This window comes from Vulpes lagopus, chromosome 8, assembly GCF_018345385.1.
Source record: "Vulpes lagopus strain Blue_001 chromosome 8, ASM1834538v1, whole genome shotgun sequence".
Classification (NCBI taxonomy): domain Eukaryota; kingdom Metazoa; phylum Chordata; class Mammalia; order Carnivora; family Canidae; genus Vulpes; species Vulpes lagopus.
Genome location: NC_054831.1, coordinates 21,390,376 through 21,403,668, shown reverse-complemented (window position 1 = coordinate 21,403,668; position 13,293 = coordinate 21,390,376). Strand labels below are relative to the sequence as shown.

Here is a 13,293-nt window from a genome sequence, read left to right as displayed (position 1 = left end):
CCCACACGTTATGCTTTGTTAGGCTTGAATTTGGCTTTGGTTTGAAGCTGTCACCTGTTTGAAAACCATGCAATGAGACCATCCTTTTTCAGATGAGGACACTGAGTGCCCGACGTAGGAAGGGACTTGCCCTGTTGCCAAACAGGCAGCAGACATGCTGGCAGGACCCCCGTGCAGGGCTTCTCCTAGAGACCCAGCTCTGTGCCCAACCAGACCAGCCTCAGCAGCTGAATTCACCCCAAACGCACTCCCACACCCCAGCCTTCACTTATTTGAATATTAAACATTTTCCTAATCAAGAGGAAACTCTTGATTCTCCCAACTCTTCCTGCAGATTTTAAACCCAGCAGCAACAACATAACAATAGGAGTATGATTTTTCCACAATGACTATAATAACCTTTGCCCTACTAAGGGGGCAGTTAGTAAGCATCTTTCCCCTGAGGTTACTTGTATTAATCAGCCCTTTAAGCTTATCTTGGTTTGCTCCTTCCTGCTGTGTTTGGATGAGCCAGGCACACACAACAAAGTCCAAGCTCCCTCACAGTGTGGCTTAGGAGGATGCACGTAGACTTTAAAGTCAAAGTTAGGTCAAACCCAGTCAGTACCTAGTCTTGGGCCAGTTAGTGAACCCCAGAGCCCCTGTCTGCTTATCTGAAAGACAGGAGAACGCCAGAGTGTGCTTGTGAATAGGACCACTTGGCATACCGTGCTCAAAACAAGTAGTAACTACAACCTGAGTGTCCATAAAAGGAGGAATGGATAAGCCAAATGTGGTCTACACATACCGTGGAATGTTATTCAGCCCTAAAAAGGATGGAAATTCAGATACATGCTACAACGTGGAACAGCCCTGAGGATGCTGTATAAAGTGAAATAACCCAGACCCCCAAAACACAAATCCTGTATGACTCCACTTCTACGAGGTCCCTAGAATAGTCGAATTCAGAGACAGAAAGTGGAATGCTGGGTGTCAGGGGCTGGAGGGAGGAGGGAATGGAGAGTTTGTGTTTACTGGGTATAATTTTGGATTTGCATGATGAAAAAGTAATACTCACCATTTGCTTTGACGTGGATGGAACTGGAGGGTATTATGCTGAGTGAAGTAAGTCAATTGGAGAAGGACAAACATTATATGGTTTCACTCATATGGGAAATATAAAAAATAGTGAAAAGGATTATAGGGGAAACTAGGGAAAATGAGTGGGAAAAATTAGAGAGGGTGACAAAACATGAGAGACTCCTAATTCTGGGAAACGAACAAGGGGTAGTGGTAGAGGAGGCAGGCAGGGGGTGGGGGTGACTGGGTGACAGGCACTGAGCGGGGCACTTGACGGGATGAGCATTGAGTGTTATACTATATGTTGGCAAATCGAACTTCAATAATATATAATATATATATATATAATATATATTATACATATATAAAAGAAAACAAAAAAGTTCTGGGGACATTCAGTCTTTAGCAATTCTGTAAAATAGGTAGTATTATCATCTCCATTTTGCAGATGAGGAAATAAGGTTTTAGCCAGGTTAAGAGATTTACCCCATTCACACAGCAAGTTGGTGGTTGAGCCAGACCATGAGTCTTGTGACTCTGTTCTTTTCAATATGCAATATGCAAACAATAAAATGTTATGCAAATAAAATATAAAGTAAATTTTCTGTAAAAATGCACATTTGATGCCACAAATGGTGCTGATGGCTGTACAGCAAAGCGAAAGTTCTTTTTTTTTTTGCAAAGCGAAGGTTATTAATGGAACTGAACTGTACTCTTAAAGATGGTTCAGATGGTAAATTTTATATTATGTGCGTGGTTAAATAATAAAAATCTAACCAAGTATGTTTTGAAGATCTATTTGGCTTTATTAATGGGTTCATGAATGGGACAGCATCCCGTGTAGCCAGTAGAGGGCGCTCAAAGGCCTACAGGAAAGGAAAGGTTTTTAAGGGTAGAGAGGGAGTAAAAAGAAGGAAAAGAGAAGCAGAGAATCCACTGTTTTAGGCAAGGTCGCCCTTCTGAGGGGAGTGGAGGGGGCCTCTCGGTGATTTCCTTGTGTTGACCAGGGAATTCAGGGTGTTGACTGCATAGAGGTTACATTTGTGGGGGGCTGAAGCTCCAGTCAGGCTGGGTACTGAGTATTGGTTTACTGACTTGGGGCCTTGAGTTTCTTTTTATTTTATTTTACTTTATTTTATACTTATTTATGTATTTATTTACTTAGAGAGAGAGAATGAGAGAGAGGGAATGCCTGGGGGACGGGCAGAGAGAGGGGGAGAGAGAATCTTAAGAAGACTCCATGCCCAGTGGAGAGCCCAATGCAGGGCTTGATCTCACGACCCTGAGATCATGATATGAACCGAAACCAAGAGCCAGACGCTTAACTGACTGAGCCACCCAGGCGCCCCCTCACTATATTTTTTAAGGAAAACATTATTAAAAAATAAAAACATGTTATTTACATCGACATGGGCACATTATTAATTTTTAAGTGAAATAATAAATATTTTAAAATTTCAATATCTGGTACGGTAAATACCAGTAGACATAGCTAGCACACATTAACTAAAGCTCTTTGAGGTCTGTAATAGCTTTTATGAGTATAAGGGGGCCTGGGACCAGAAAGTCTGAGATCCACTGCATTGCAGGGAACCTATTATTGGAGAGAGGGTCAATGGCCTCCTTGATCTGCTCCAGCAATCCTTGACTGGGATAGCTGCCCAGAAGTTTCCAATTCACTGAGAAGGATGGCTATCTGCCTACCACCACCTGGAAAATGACTAGATTAGCCCCTTTCCTGAGGCTACACTCCAGGACCAGCAGCACCAGCCTCACTTCAAAGCTTGTTAGAAAGTGAATCCTTTGGTGCCACCAAAACCCACTGACGCAGAACTCTGGGGGTGTAGCCTGGTGATCTGTGTTTCAACTAGCTTTCCAGGTGATTCTGATGCATGCTGACATCTGAGAATCATCAGGCTGGAGAATCATAGAAATTGAGTCACAGAACAGAGCTGTCCAAGCTGGGATAGCCTCCTCGGGCACTGTGTGTACGAGAGTCACCCAGGGGGACCTTGTTAAAAAGCAGTCTTGTTGGGTAGATCGCAGAAGGGCCTGTGAGTCTGCATTTCTAGCAAACTCCCAGGTGATATCAATGCCCCTGATTCCTGCACCTTGCCTGACACCCCGAACCCTTCGGCTCCTAGCTTGTATTGAATTCTTACGGTTCTAAGGGAAGTGAGGAAGGAACTCCTTCCCTGGGAAAATGCATGCATACAGTAAATTGTGCGGGACATTTCAAGATGTTCCAGACCTTCTGAAATGCACCTTAAGGATCACTGACTATTTTTTTTAGGACCTCCCTATGTCCCATGATATTTATGGGAGATAAATAACTTGCCTGCATTAAGCAAGTTTCATATGCATTTTCTGCCATTTGTCCCGTCAGACTGGAATGCCCTTCCTTCTTCTATCACTCACACAGATCCTATTCATCTTCCCAGGGCCAGTTCAAATGTCTCTCGTTCGGTAAAAATTTAACTGTGTTTTCTTCTGAGATCCCAGAATAAGCTGTGCCTTCATGATGGTCCTAGGACCTGACTTCTTCTACAGTTATGTGTTACCTGACTCTTTGTCCAAGAACAGTTTCAACCCTCAGACACTGTACCTCATCTCTGAAACTGGCACATAAGAGATGATGCAGATGCATCTGCTATATGAATTAATGGATATTAATTCCTCATAAGAAACACCAGTCAAAACATTTCTGACATTTAAGTGTATTTGTCATGCTCAGCCCCTCACCCGCATCGTGGGGTACCTCTGTTCCGTAGCAGATACAAGTCTTTTGAATGGTGAATCCAAACGGATGAGAAAGGGCTTTCATGCCCATGCCATCCCTACCCCTGTGCATCCCCATATGGTGCAGCCTGGCAGCTAGGGCCTGAGTGTTGAGGGCCTGTTGCCCAGGCATGGGGCATGGGGGCTGGGTTAGGGAAGAGGGAAGAGGGTGAGAAGTAACTATGAAGCATGAGGTGCTGGTGATGGAAGGACCTGTGGGTGGGCATGTCCTCTGGAAAGGGGATACTCTGGGCACACAGAGGGTGGTGGGAAGGGATAGGGCTCTTGGGGGTATGGACCAAGCAGAGGCAGAGATTGAGAAAGGGTCAGATAAGAGGTGAGAGGAATCCAGACACCAGCTTCCCAGTTTTGGTTGGGGTCTTGTTCCGCCCCCATTTCCCAAAGGCCGAGGCAGCTGCCACTGAGGCACCTACAACCAACACTTTGTTTTTCTCCCCACCACCAGAGCCTTCTTCAGTGTGAGATGCACAGGGGTGAAGCAAACACCTGGGAAAGGGTGGCAGGCAGTACATTACATCTGAGATTGGGATTCGGATTTCCAGTCCTGCTGGAAGAATTTTCATGGGGCTATCTATGACCAGACGATGAACCTACAAGGATTCTCTACTACTTTTGACATCAACTACAGGCTCAGAGTTTAGTGTCCAGGCCACAAGGACACTCACCTCCTTCCTGTGACCACTTGACCAAACCTTCCAAAGAGGGCACTAGGGCACTTCTCACTTGCCCTTTTCCCCTTCCCCCTCACCATCCCCATCTTGTCCCCTTCCTCCCATTTCTTTCACCAAGGGCACTGTTCCTTTTCCCCTTACCCATCTGTTATAGGCTGTAGCTGAACCATATCTCCTCCTAATTCCTAGGAAGCCCTAGTCCCTAATACCTCAGAATGTAACGATATTTGGAGATTAAGTCTTTAAAGAGGTAATTAATATGAGGTCTTTACCTTAGACCCTCGTCTACTAGGACTGGTGTCATTATAAGAGGAAGTTTGAACACAGAAACACACACGCACAGAGGATATCCCATGTAGGGACACACCAAGTAGGGGGCCATCCACAAACCAAGGAGGGAGGCTTTCGAAGAAACCAACCAGACAGACACCTTGATCTCAGATTTCTGGCCCCCAGAACTATGAGATAATAAATTCTAGTATTTATGCTCCCCCCCTCCCCCTAGTCTATGGTACTTTGTTATGGCAGCCCCAGCTGACTAATACACCATCTAATCCACCCTTCAAGCTCAAGACTACTTCAAATGTGTTGAAAGTACTTCAAACATGTTTAAGTACACTACTTAAAGATGTGTTGATTCAATTCAAGACAAAGGGAGCCCACCACTTCCTGCACTCTGGGTACAGTAAGGCCTGGCTTTAATGGAGAATGTGATATATTCAGCATCTTTTCATGATGTTGCCGGAGGCTTCTGATGTCTTTCTGAATGAGTGTTGCCTGAATCAAAAAGTTCCTCTTCTAGGGGGGCCTGAATAGCTCAGTCAGTTAAGTGTCCAATTCTTGGTTTCAGCTCAAGTCATGATCTCAGGGTTGTGAGATTGAGCCCTGAGTTGGGCTCCTAAAATCTTAAAAAAAAAAAAAAAGTTCCTCTTCCAAGGTATCAACTTATCAATCAAAATTGTTGTTTGTGTGTATGCATATGTTATTGTTTTTTAAAGATTATTTGAAAGAAAAGAGAGAGCAGGGGGAGGAATAGAGGGAGAGGGAGAGAGAAAATCCCAAGCAGACTCTCCACTGAGCATAGGACTGACTTGGTGCTCAGTGACCCTAAGGCTCATGCCTGAGCCCAAATCAAGAGTCAGACAACCGATGGAGCCACCCAGGCATCCCTAAAATCATTCTTAGAGAAGAGTTATTTGGCATATTGAAACTGGGATGGTTGTGACCCTTGCTGGGCATGGTACCTCCTACGAGCAGCAAGGGCAAAGTCTGGGTGAGAGAAGTGGGGGTATGTTCCTGTGTTCTTTATTAATTCAATCCATCCTTCTCTCTTCAGAGTGCTAAGCAAACTTCTCTTATCCTCTCTGGAATTACCCAGATGTAGCTGGACATTGGGGTCCAGAACCTAAGAGTTGATGAGTGGCAGTGCCCCCTCAGATGAGGCCAGATGATTCTGACTCACAATGCTGCCCTCAGTGAATCCCCCTGAAAGGGAACAGTGACACCCCATCACAGGTGTCACCCAAGGTCCAGGGGGCATCTTTGAAAGGCACCCTGGGCTTTGTGGCACATGAAGTGATACCTAGAATACATATCTCAAAGCACACTTGGGGCCTAGTGCCTGCTTTTAGGCTCTGCTGCTCCCTGTATCACAAACCAGTCCTCAGCAAGTGAGGTACCAGGTCCCTGGCAAGGGCTCAGGAGCTGTCACCAACAATCAGTGGCCTTTGTTAGCCTCTCAGCTATGGAACTGAGAAAGAGCAGCTCCAAACCAGCACTCAGCTTCCCACTCCACAATTTTGGAGAAACAGGAGAACTCACTGCACCATCACCCCTATGCCCTTCCCCTTGCCACCCCAAATACACACACACAGAAATGTGTCATCACCCAGGAAGGGCCAGCTGAGCTGAGGAGCCAGTTTCACTTGAGCCCATGTGTAAAATCATTTCTGACTAATGCCATGGAAAATGAAAGGGCACTGAGAAAATCAAGCTAATGTGAGAACGAGAGATAGAGGAGAAAGAAGAACAAAAACCTTGGTGGGATCATAGCTCTTGAGTCCCAAACTTACTGGTTCTTGGAAGTAGAGCTGGTAATCAAAAACGGGATTGGCTTTGATCTTCTCCATTGTGGACACATTGGGATTTGCTGGCACGAAGGGAGTATTCAAACTGGCCACTGCCCTGTGGAAAGAAGACACGAAGACACAGACCCTGTAAGAAGTCTGTATGAACCAGAAAGGACCTTACACATCAGGATGGAAGTTCAGAGCAAGAAAGGGATATACATAAGATCTCTGACTAGCAGTGTGTGGGAGGATGGGTCAGCACTCTGAGTTTTTGACTCCCAGGCTATGGCTTTTGTTTTGTTTTTTTTTCCCCCACTAAACTGCAGTATTTCTCACCCTCTTGCCTTAGACAAAGACACACACACACACACACACACAAACACACATTATGTGCAGTATATCAACCTTCATTAGATTATAGTTTCTAAAAATGCATTCATTCTTTTCCTTCTTTGCTTCCTTCACTCGCTTCACTGTGTTAATTCCATGCTATATGCTAGGGGAGAGAAGATATAAAATCAATACTCAGAGAGCTCATTATAATTTAAAAAGGCTAGACAAATATACCCATGACTATATTACAAAACAAACTGTGATACGAGCCATAAGAATAGCACAAGCACATGGGAGTTCAAGGAGACAAAGAGTTTCTAGATTTGGGCATCATGGAAAATCTCATGAAAAAGAGAGCATCTGAACTTGCCTTTTAAGCGTGGAAGAACGTAGGGAAGGGGAAACAATACTGTAAGGGAAATACCATGGGGTAGCATTAGCAAATTCTAGAAGGGGGCAAAGTTTGGGGTTGGGTTTGACAGAGCAAAAAAAAAAAAATCTATGTGGTGAGAGGCCAAGTTTTTTTTTGTTTTTTTGTTTTTTAAGATTTTATTTATTCATGAGAGACAGAGAGACAGAGAGACACAGGCAGAGGGAGAAGCAGGCTCCATGCAGGGAGCCTGACATGGGACTCGATTCTGGGACTCCAGAATCAGGCCCTGGGCTGAAGGCGGTGCTAAACCACTGAGCTACCTGGGCTGCCCAGGCCAAGTGTTTAATGAGGCATCTTGTGAAATAAAGCCAGCAAGGCAAGTGAGAGCCTAGACATGCAGGGCTGCGAGTCTGGATCAGATGCTGTAGAAAATCAAGAAAACCATGAGGGCTTCTGAGAAGAGGGGAGGAGCAGACTGAAATTGCAGTCAGGAAGTGATGTATCAAGCAGGGATACATGACACAGATGCAGAGAGGGACACCAGAAGCAAGGAGAGGCCCAGCACACTACTACTTTAGTCACCCAAGAGGAACAGGATGGCAGTGATGGGAAAAGAACAGAGGGGTAGATCTGAGTGACCACATGAAGTCAGGGCTGATAGAAGTCAGCCAGGAGCACAGTTAGTCTGGCTCATCAGTAAGGGATCCCGTACCTACTCTGATCCTAGGGAAACTCCTTCCCAAAAGGGAAATAAAAAGGAGAAAATATCTTGGGGAGATATAAACTAGGAGGAGCAAGATAACTAGGACAAATGAAATAATCAGGAAAAGCAGTGCTGAGGTTTAGCCAGTGCCAACCAAGAAGCATAATGCGAGCCACACATAATTTAACATTTTCTACTAGCCAATTAAAACAGGTAGAAAGAAGCATGTGAGATTAATCTAAAATATTACTTAATATTAACTGAATTATACTAATATTGTTAATACAAATTTAAAATCTACTGTTGATTTAAATAATTTAATATTCAACATGATATATCTAAAATAATAATTTCAACACATAATCAATACAGAAATATTAATAAGATTTTTTTTTTTTTGGTATTAAGTCTTCGAAATCTGGAAGGTATTTCTCCTTTAGAGTCATCTCAATTCAAACAGCCACATTTCAAATGTTCAGTAGCCACCATTAGACAGTGCAGCTGAGGCTATAAAATAAATTATACCAATGCCTAAAGGTTTCTAGTGTTACCACAGTGAATCTATTTTAAGCATTACTTAAATCACAAGTCAAGAAACTCTAGCTTTATCTAAATATTCTGAGCAGATGAAGGTTTTCTTTTCAATTGCCTTGACATACAGCTTATTCCATATATAAAAAAAATTATCATCATCACATGAGATGTTAGCATATAAAAGCTGGTGCCAACTGCATAAAGATTGGAGAAAGCTAAACCACAGTCTCCTATGGGAGCAGAATTTCTAGATGATTGTCAAAGAAAGGAGATAAAAAAAGTATTCTTGGCCAAACATGTAAGAAGACCCTGACATTAAATATGTCCCTATAGTTTATCTCAGTTGAATGCCAAAACCAAGGATTTAAAGAAATATTCCAGGGGGCACCTGGGTGGTTCAGTTGGCTAAGCTTCCAGCTCTTGATTTCTGCTTAGGTCATGATCTCAGGGTTGTGAGGTTGAGCCCCACAATGGGCTCCATGCTGTGCGTGGAGGTTACCTAGGATTCTCTCTCTCTCTCTCCCCCCTGCTCTCTAAAAAAATAAAAATAAAAGATTCTTTAAAAAAAAAAATCCACATCCGGGTGGCTCAGGGGTTTAGCGTCACCTTCAGCCCAGGGCCTGAACGTGGACACCCGGGATTGGGTCCCATGTCAGGCTCCCTGCATGGAGCCTTCTTCTCCCTCTGCCTGTGTCTCTGCCTCTCTCTCTCTCTCTCTCTGTCTCTCATGAATAAATAAATAAAATCTTAAAAAAAAAATCCACATTAAAGGTGGGCTCTTTCCTGAACTTTCTTTCATTCTCTGGCCAGAAAGATGTTCAATGGCAATAATATTCTTAAAAGCCAGCTTTGTCCAGGGCCAGAGATGCTGTGTCCCACTATGTACAGCCCTGGAAGGGGGTCTTGGCTTGCTCCCACCCCCCAGGAGTGTAGTAACAAGGCTGCTTTGATGAGCGCAGATGGAGAAGGAGCAACTACTACCAAACTAATGACATATGGGATGGAAAGAGAACAATGAGAGGAGGAACAGGAATCCAGAGCATGCTTGTGTATGTCAGACTTAATGTTATTCTGGATATAACTTCACTGGGCTCATGTTAAATATTCTCAAATTCTCACGGGAGAGAGAGACTAAGTTGTTAATAGAACAACAGGAAGGTGTTTCTCTTCCCTCAAGGTAGAGATCATAAGCCTGTTGTTCTATTTCCTTTTGTCCTCTTTAAGAAGCATCTAATACAGTCTGTACAGTAACTTTCTAGTGACCCGATTCCTAAGAACTGAGCTCTTATTTCAACTCTGAATGAAAGAGAGGACAGACAGAGAAGCTAAAGAGATCAGAAACACAAGAGTGCAAAAACTTTAAAAATATTTCAGGAAGTGTTTGATTCCTTTTGGTCTTTGATATCATCCTACCATTTGAACTGATGTTGGGCTGAACATAATTTTCCACTGTTTCTGTTCTTATATGTCCCACCAAAGAGAAAGTGAATGGATCATTTAGGGAAATACAGATGGCTGTGAAGGATAATGTTTATTTAATATGCTAAGAACCCAGGCTGAAATGGGAGTTTACACAGGCTTTAACTACCGTTGCCCGCTCAACTGGGTGTGGCCACAAAGGCCACCTGGCTCTCTGGGTTCAAAACCTGTCCTCTGAAAGCTCCCACTGGTGCCCTGATGTCATTCTAAGAATGATTATGAATGATGTGGTGGTGGTCACAACATGCCATTCTAACCTGACACCTGCATAGCATTTTCCATGTTGGATAGTTGAAAGGAGTTACCACTCTGTGGTTGAGGAAACCAAGGCCCGATGGGTGAAGTGATTTGTCACACAGCTGGGTCAGGGCAAAGTTGAAAGCCATGCTTCCTAACTCCCAGTCCAGGACTGAAGTTTCTTCTGGCACTCAATTCTATGACCCCACCACCCTTGAAGCCTCACCCACTCTCTCCAAAATCTACCACCATTCTTCTGCTTTCCCACTGGCTACCCAGGCCCTGAGTTATCAGTCCCATTACCGGTAACTGGGACAGGCCTTGCTTCCTAAGACATAAGCTCATTAAGTCCTCCTTATTAATGGGTCAATGGGTAGTAGGAAGCTAGATGTTGCACTCCCAGATAACCTATTTGTTTTCAAGAATTTACTGGAGGTCAAGACCCAAGGAAGGATTCTAAGGGGAATTCAAATCCAAACTCTTGATGCCTAAAGCCTAATTACCTCACTCTCTCAGGGTAGAAGAGAGCCATGTTCCACACCAGCATGCCTCCCCAGTCGTGGCCAATGAACACCGCTTGAGGGATGCCCTAGTGAAGGATAAAGAAGGGAGCTGAATGTGGGCAAGTTTCCTGGATGGGGAGGTGAGAGCCCTGGGGCCCTGTGCTCCCTGTTGGCCCAAAGCCTCAGCCAGCAATCCCTTTGTTCACTTCCTAGGACTCCTCCTCCACCGCCCCCACAGTAGCAACTTCAACGTCCACCCTCTTCAAGCCTCCCTTCCCACACAGACCAGCCTCAAGAGCCTCCAAAGGTGACTAATCTTTTATATTTTCTCAGAACCCTAAAGCCACTGACCCCAAATTCCCTCTCCCTCTCTACCTTCTCTCAGATCAAAATTTGTCTTACCTCTTTTTCTACTTTTTGTCTTAAAGTTAGTATGACTTACATCCCTGTGTTCCATATTCATCTTTCATTGGGTGATTATGATTCTACTCCCCACTCTTTTCGGATCTTTGCTCCCATAACTAACCACTGAAACCTCAAAGGCATCTCTATTGCCCCCCTCTCTACCAGCATCTTCTTTTCTTCTGCTGCTGCTAACAAGGAATGACAACAGTTCCTGTTTATTGAGGACCTACTATGTCACAGGCACTGTGCTAAGTGTATACACCTACCATCTGGAATTCCTCCAATAACCTTCTAATACACATTTTACAAATAGGGAGACAGGCTCACAGTGGTTAGATGACTTGCCTAGGCCACATGGATGGTAATTCAGACCCAGGCCTCTCCAATTTAAAACCGGGCTCTTCCCCACCACCCCACCCTGCTGGCTGCATTTAGCCACATCAGAGCCTCCCCGAGCCTGCCCAGCCTCACCATCATCTTGAAAAGCAGCTCCCAACTCAGCTCCCTGCCACTCCTCTGTTCTCTGTGTCCAGCTTCTCACAATGATCTACCCCAGTGGCCTCTCTGGTAACTGCCATACATCTCTGAAGCCTTTTCCCTGCAATCCCTGAGTCCACTGAAACTTCCCTCTCAAAGGCTATTCATGATTCATAATAGTTTTTTTTTTCCTCTTGGCTCTCATTCTTCTGACTGTTCTGTGGCATCAGACGTTTCCTTTGCAATGTTCTTCCCTGGGCTTCTGTGACACTATGCTTTCCAGACTCTTTTTCTCACTTCACTGAGTCTACTCCTTCCTCTCCCCGTCATATGGGAGTACTTCATGGTGCAACCTGAAGGCCTGTCCTCAGGGAACACATTGACCCCGATGGCTTCAGTGGCTGTCTCCAGGTGGCGGATGACCACCTCTCCTGCAATGGGCCCGGCTTCCTTCCCCTGGGTCCCAGGAATGACTGGGCCAGGGAGGGACACCTACCCCACCCGGCCAACAACCACAGGGCTCTCTTTCAACAATCAGAGTAAGAGACTTTCTCAGCCAGCTGGAAGTCTTCTAGATAGGAGGTCATTCTAGAGTCAGAACTGGGGTGGCCGCACTAGGCCATGTCCTCTTAGATGTCCCCACCATTCTCAAAGATCCAAAGCCAATTCTGTGGGACTGAGAATCTGCAGAGGGCAGAGACCACGATGTCTTTGCCTCATTTCCTACAGTGTTTGCCACCATGCCTTGCTGCTGAACTGGAACCCACCAGTCATCTCAAATTCTCCTCCTGACTTTCAGATCCAACAAATAGGGACTAAATCCATAGTTTTGAGGTCCTCTATTGGCTATCCCTCCACTGCCACAGTCCTGGCTTAGCAGCAGTGTCCTCACCCTGCCACTGTGACCTAACTCAGGATGGGAGAAGTGTCCTACCTAATTACAATCTCATTCTTCTGTGAGTGAAAAGCAAAAGTATAGTCTCCGATCACCATCGCTGGTCTGCGTTGTGTTTGTCATTGACGTTCCAAACAATGTTAAGTGAAGGCATTTGATGTTAGGTATTTCTAAAGGGGCATCAATTTTTAAAAATTGTGAAATATTAGCCTATAGGCTATTTTCCAAAATTCTTGATGCCAGCAAAGCTCTCTACCCCTAACTCAAACCCGAGATAATCCTGTTCCCTGGAAAATACTTGCCATGAAACAATCAAAACCAAAAAAGCCCAAACTTGGCACTATATTGTTCTCTGAACATTTTGCCATCCCTGTGCTTGTGATTCCTCCTGACCAGCTACCCTGCCTCCCGCTGCCCCAAAGGGTGCCATTCCTGCCCTTGCCACTCACCTAGGGGGCTCTAACAGTTGACACTTTCAAAGGCTACATCTTTAATTGCCCACCCAAACAGAACTCTCCAGAGATCAGTCCAAGACAATTACTTACCAACTTATCCAGGAAGGTGACCATCTCCTAAGAAAGAAAACACACAAGAAAATCAGAAACTCACAGAATTCCTGTGTCTTCCTTTGTTAGGGGCTACACTGTGTCTTCCCCAAATTCACATGCTGAGGCCCTGACCTCTCCCCTCCAGTACCTTAGAATGTGGCTGTTACTCGGAGATAGGGTGATTGGGGTGATTAAGTTAAAATGAAGT

At 44.7% G+C, this 13,293-nt stretch overlaps 1 protein-coding gene across 1 annotated transcript in view; it reads right to left on the bottom strand.

Annotated features, from left to right (window-relative positions):
- The window catches only part of EPHX2 (epoxide hydrolase 2), a 62,050-nt gene that overhangs the window by 17,514 nt on the left and 31,243 nt on the right, over positions 1 to 13,293 (bottom strand). The window contains exons 10-12 of the mRNA XM_041765453.1: positions 13,083 to 13,109; positions 10,761 to 10,846; positions 6,602 to 6,713 (exon numbers count right to left, since the gene is read on the bottom strand). Of these exons, the coding sequence (XP_041621387.1) occupies positions 6,602 to 6,713; positions 10,761 to 10,846; positions 13,083 to 13,109 (225 nt within the window). The remainder of the gene's footprint in view (positions 1 to 6,601; positions 6,714 to 10,760; positions 10,847 to 13,082; positions 13,110 to 13,293) is intronic.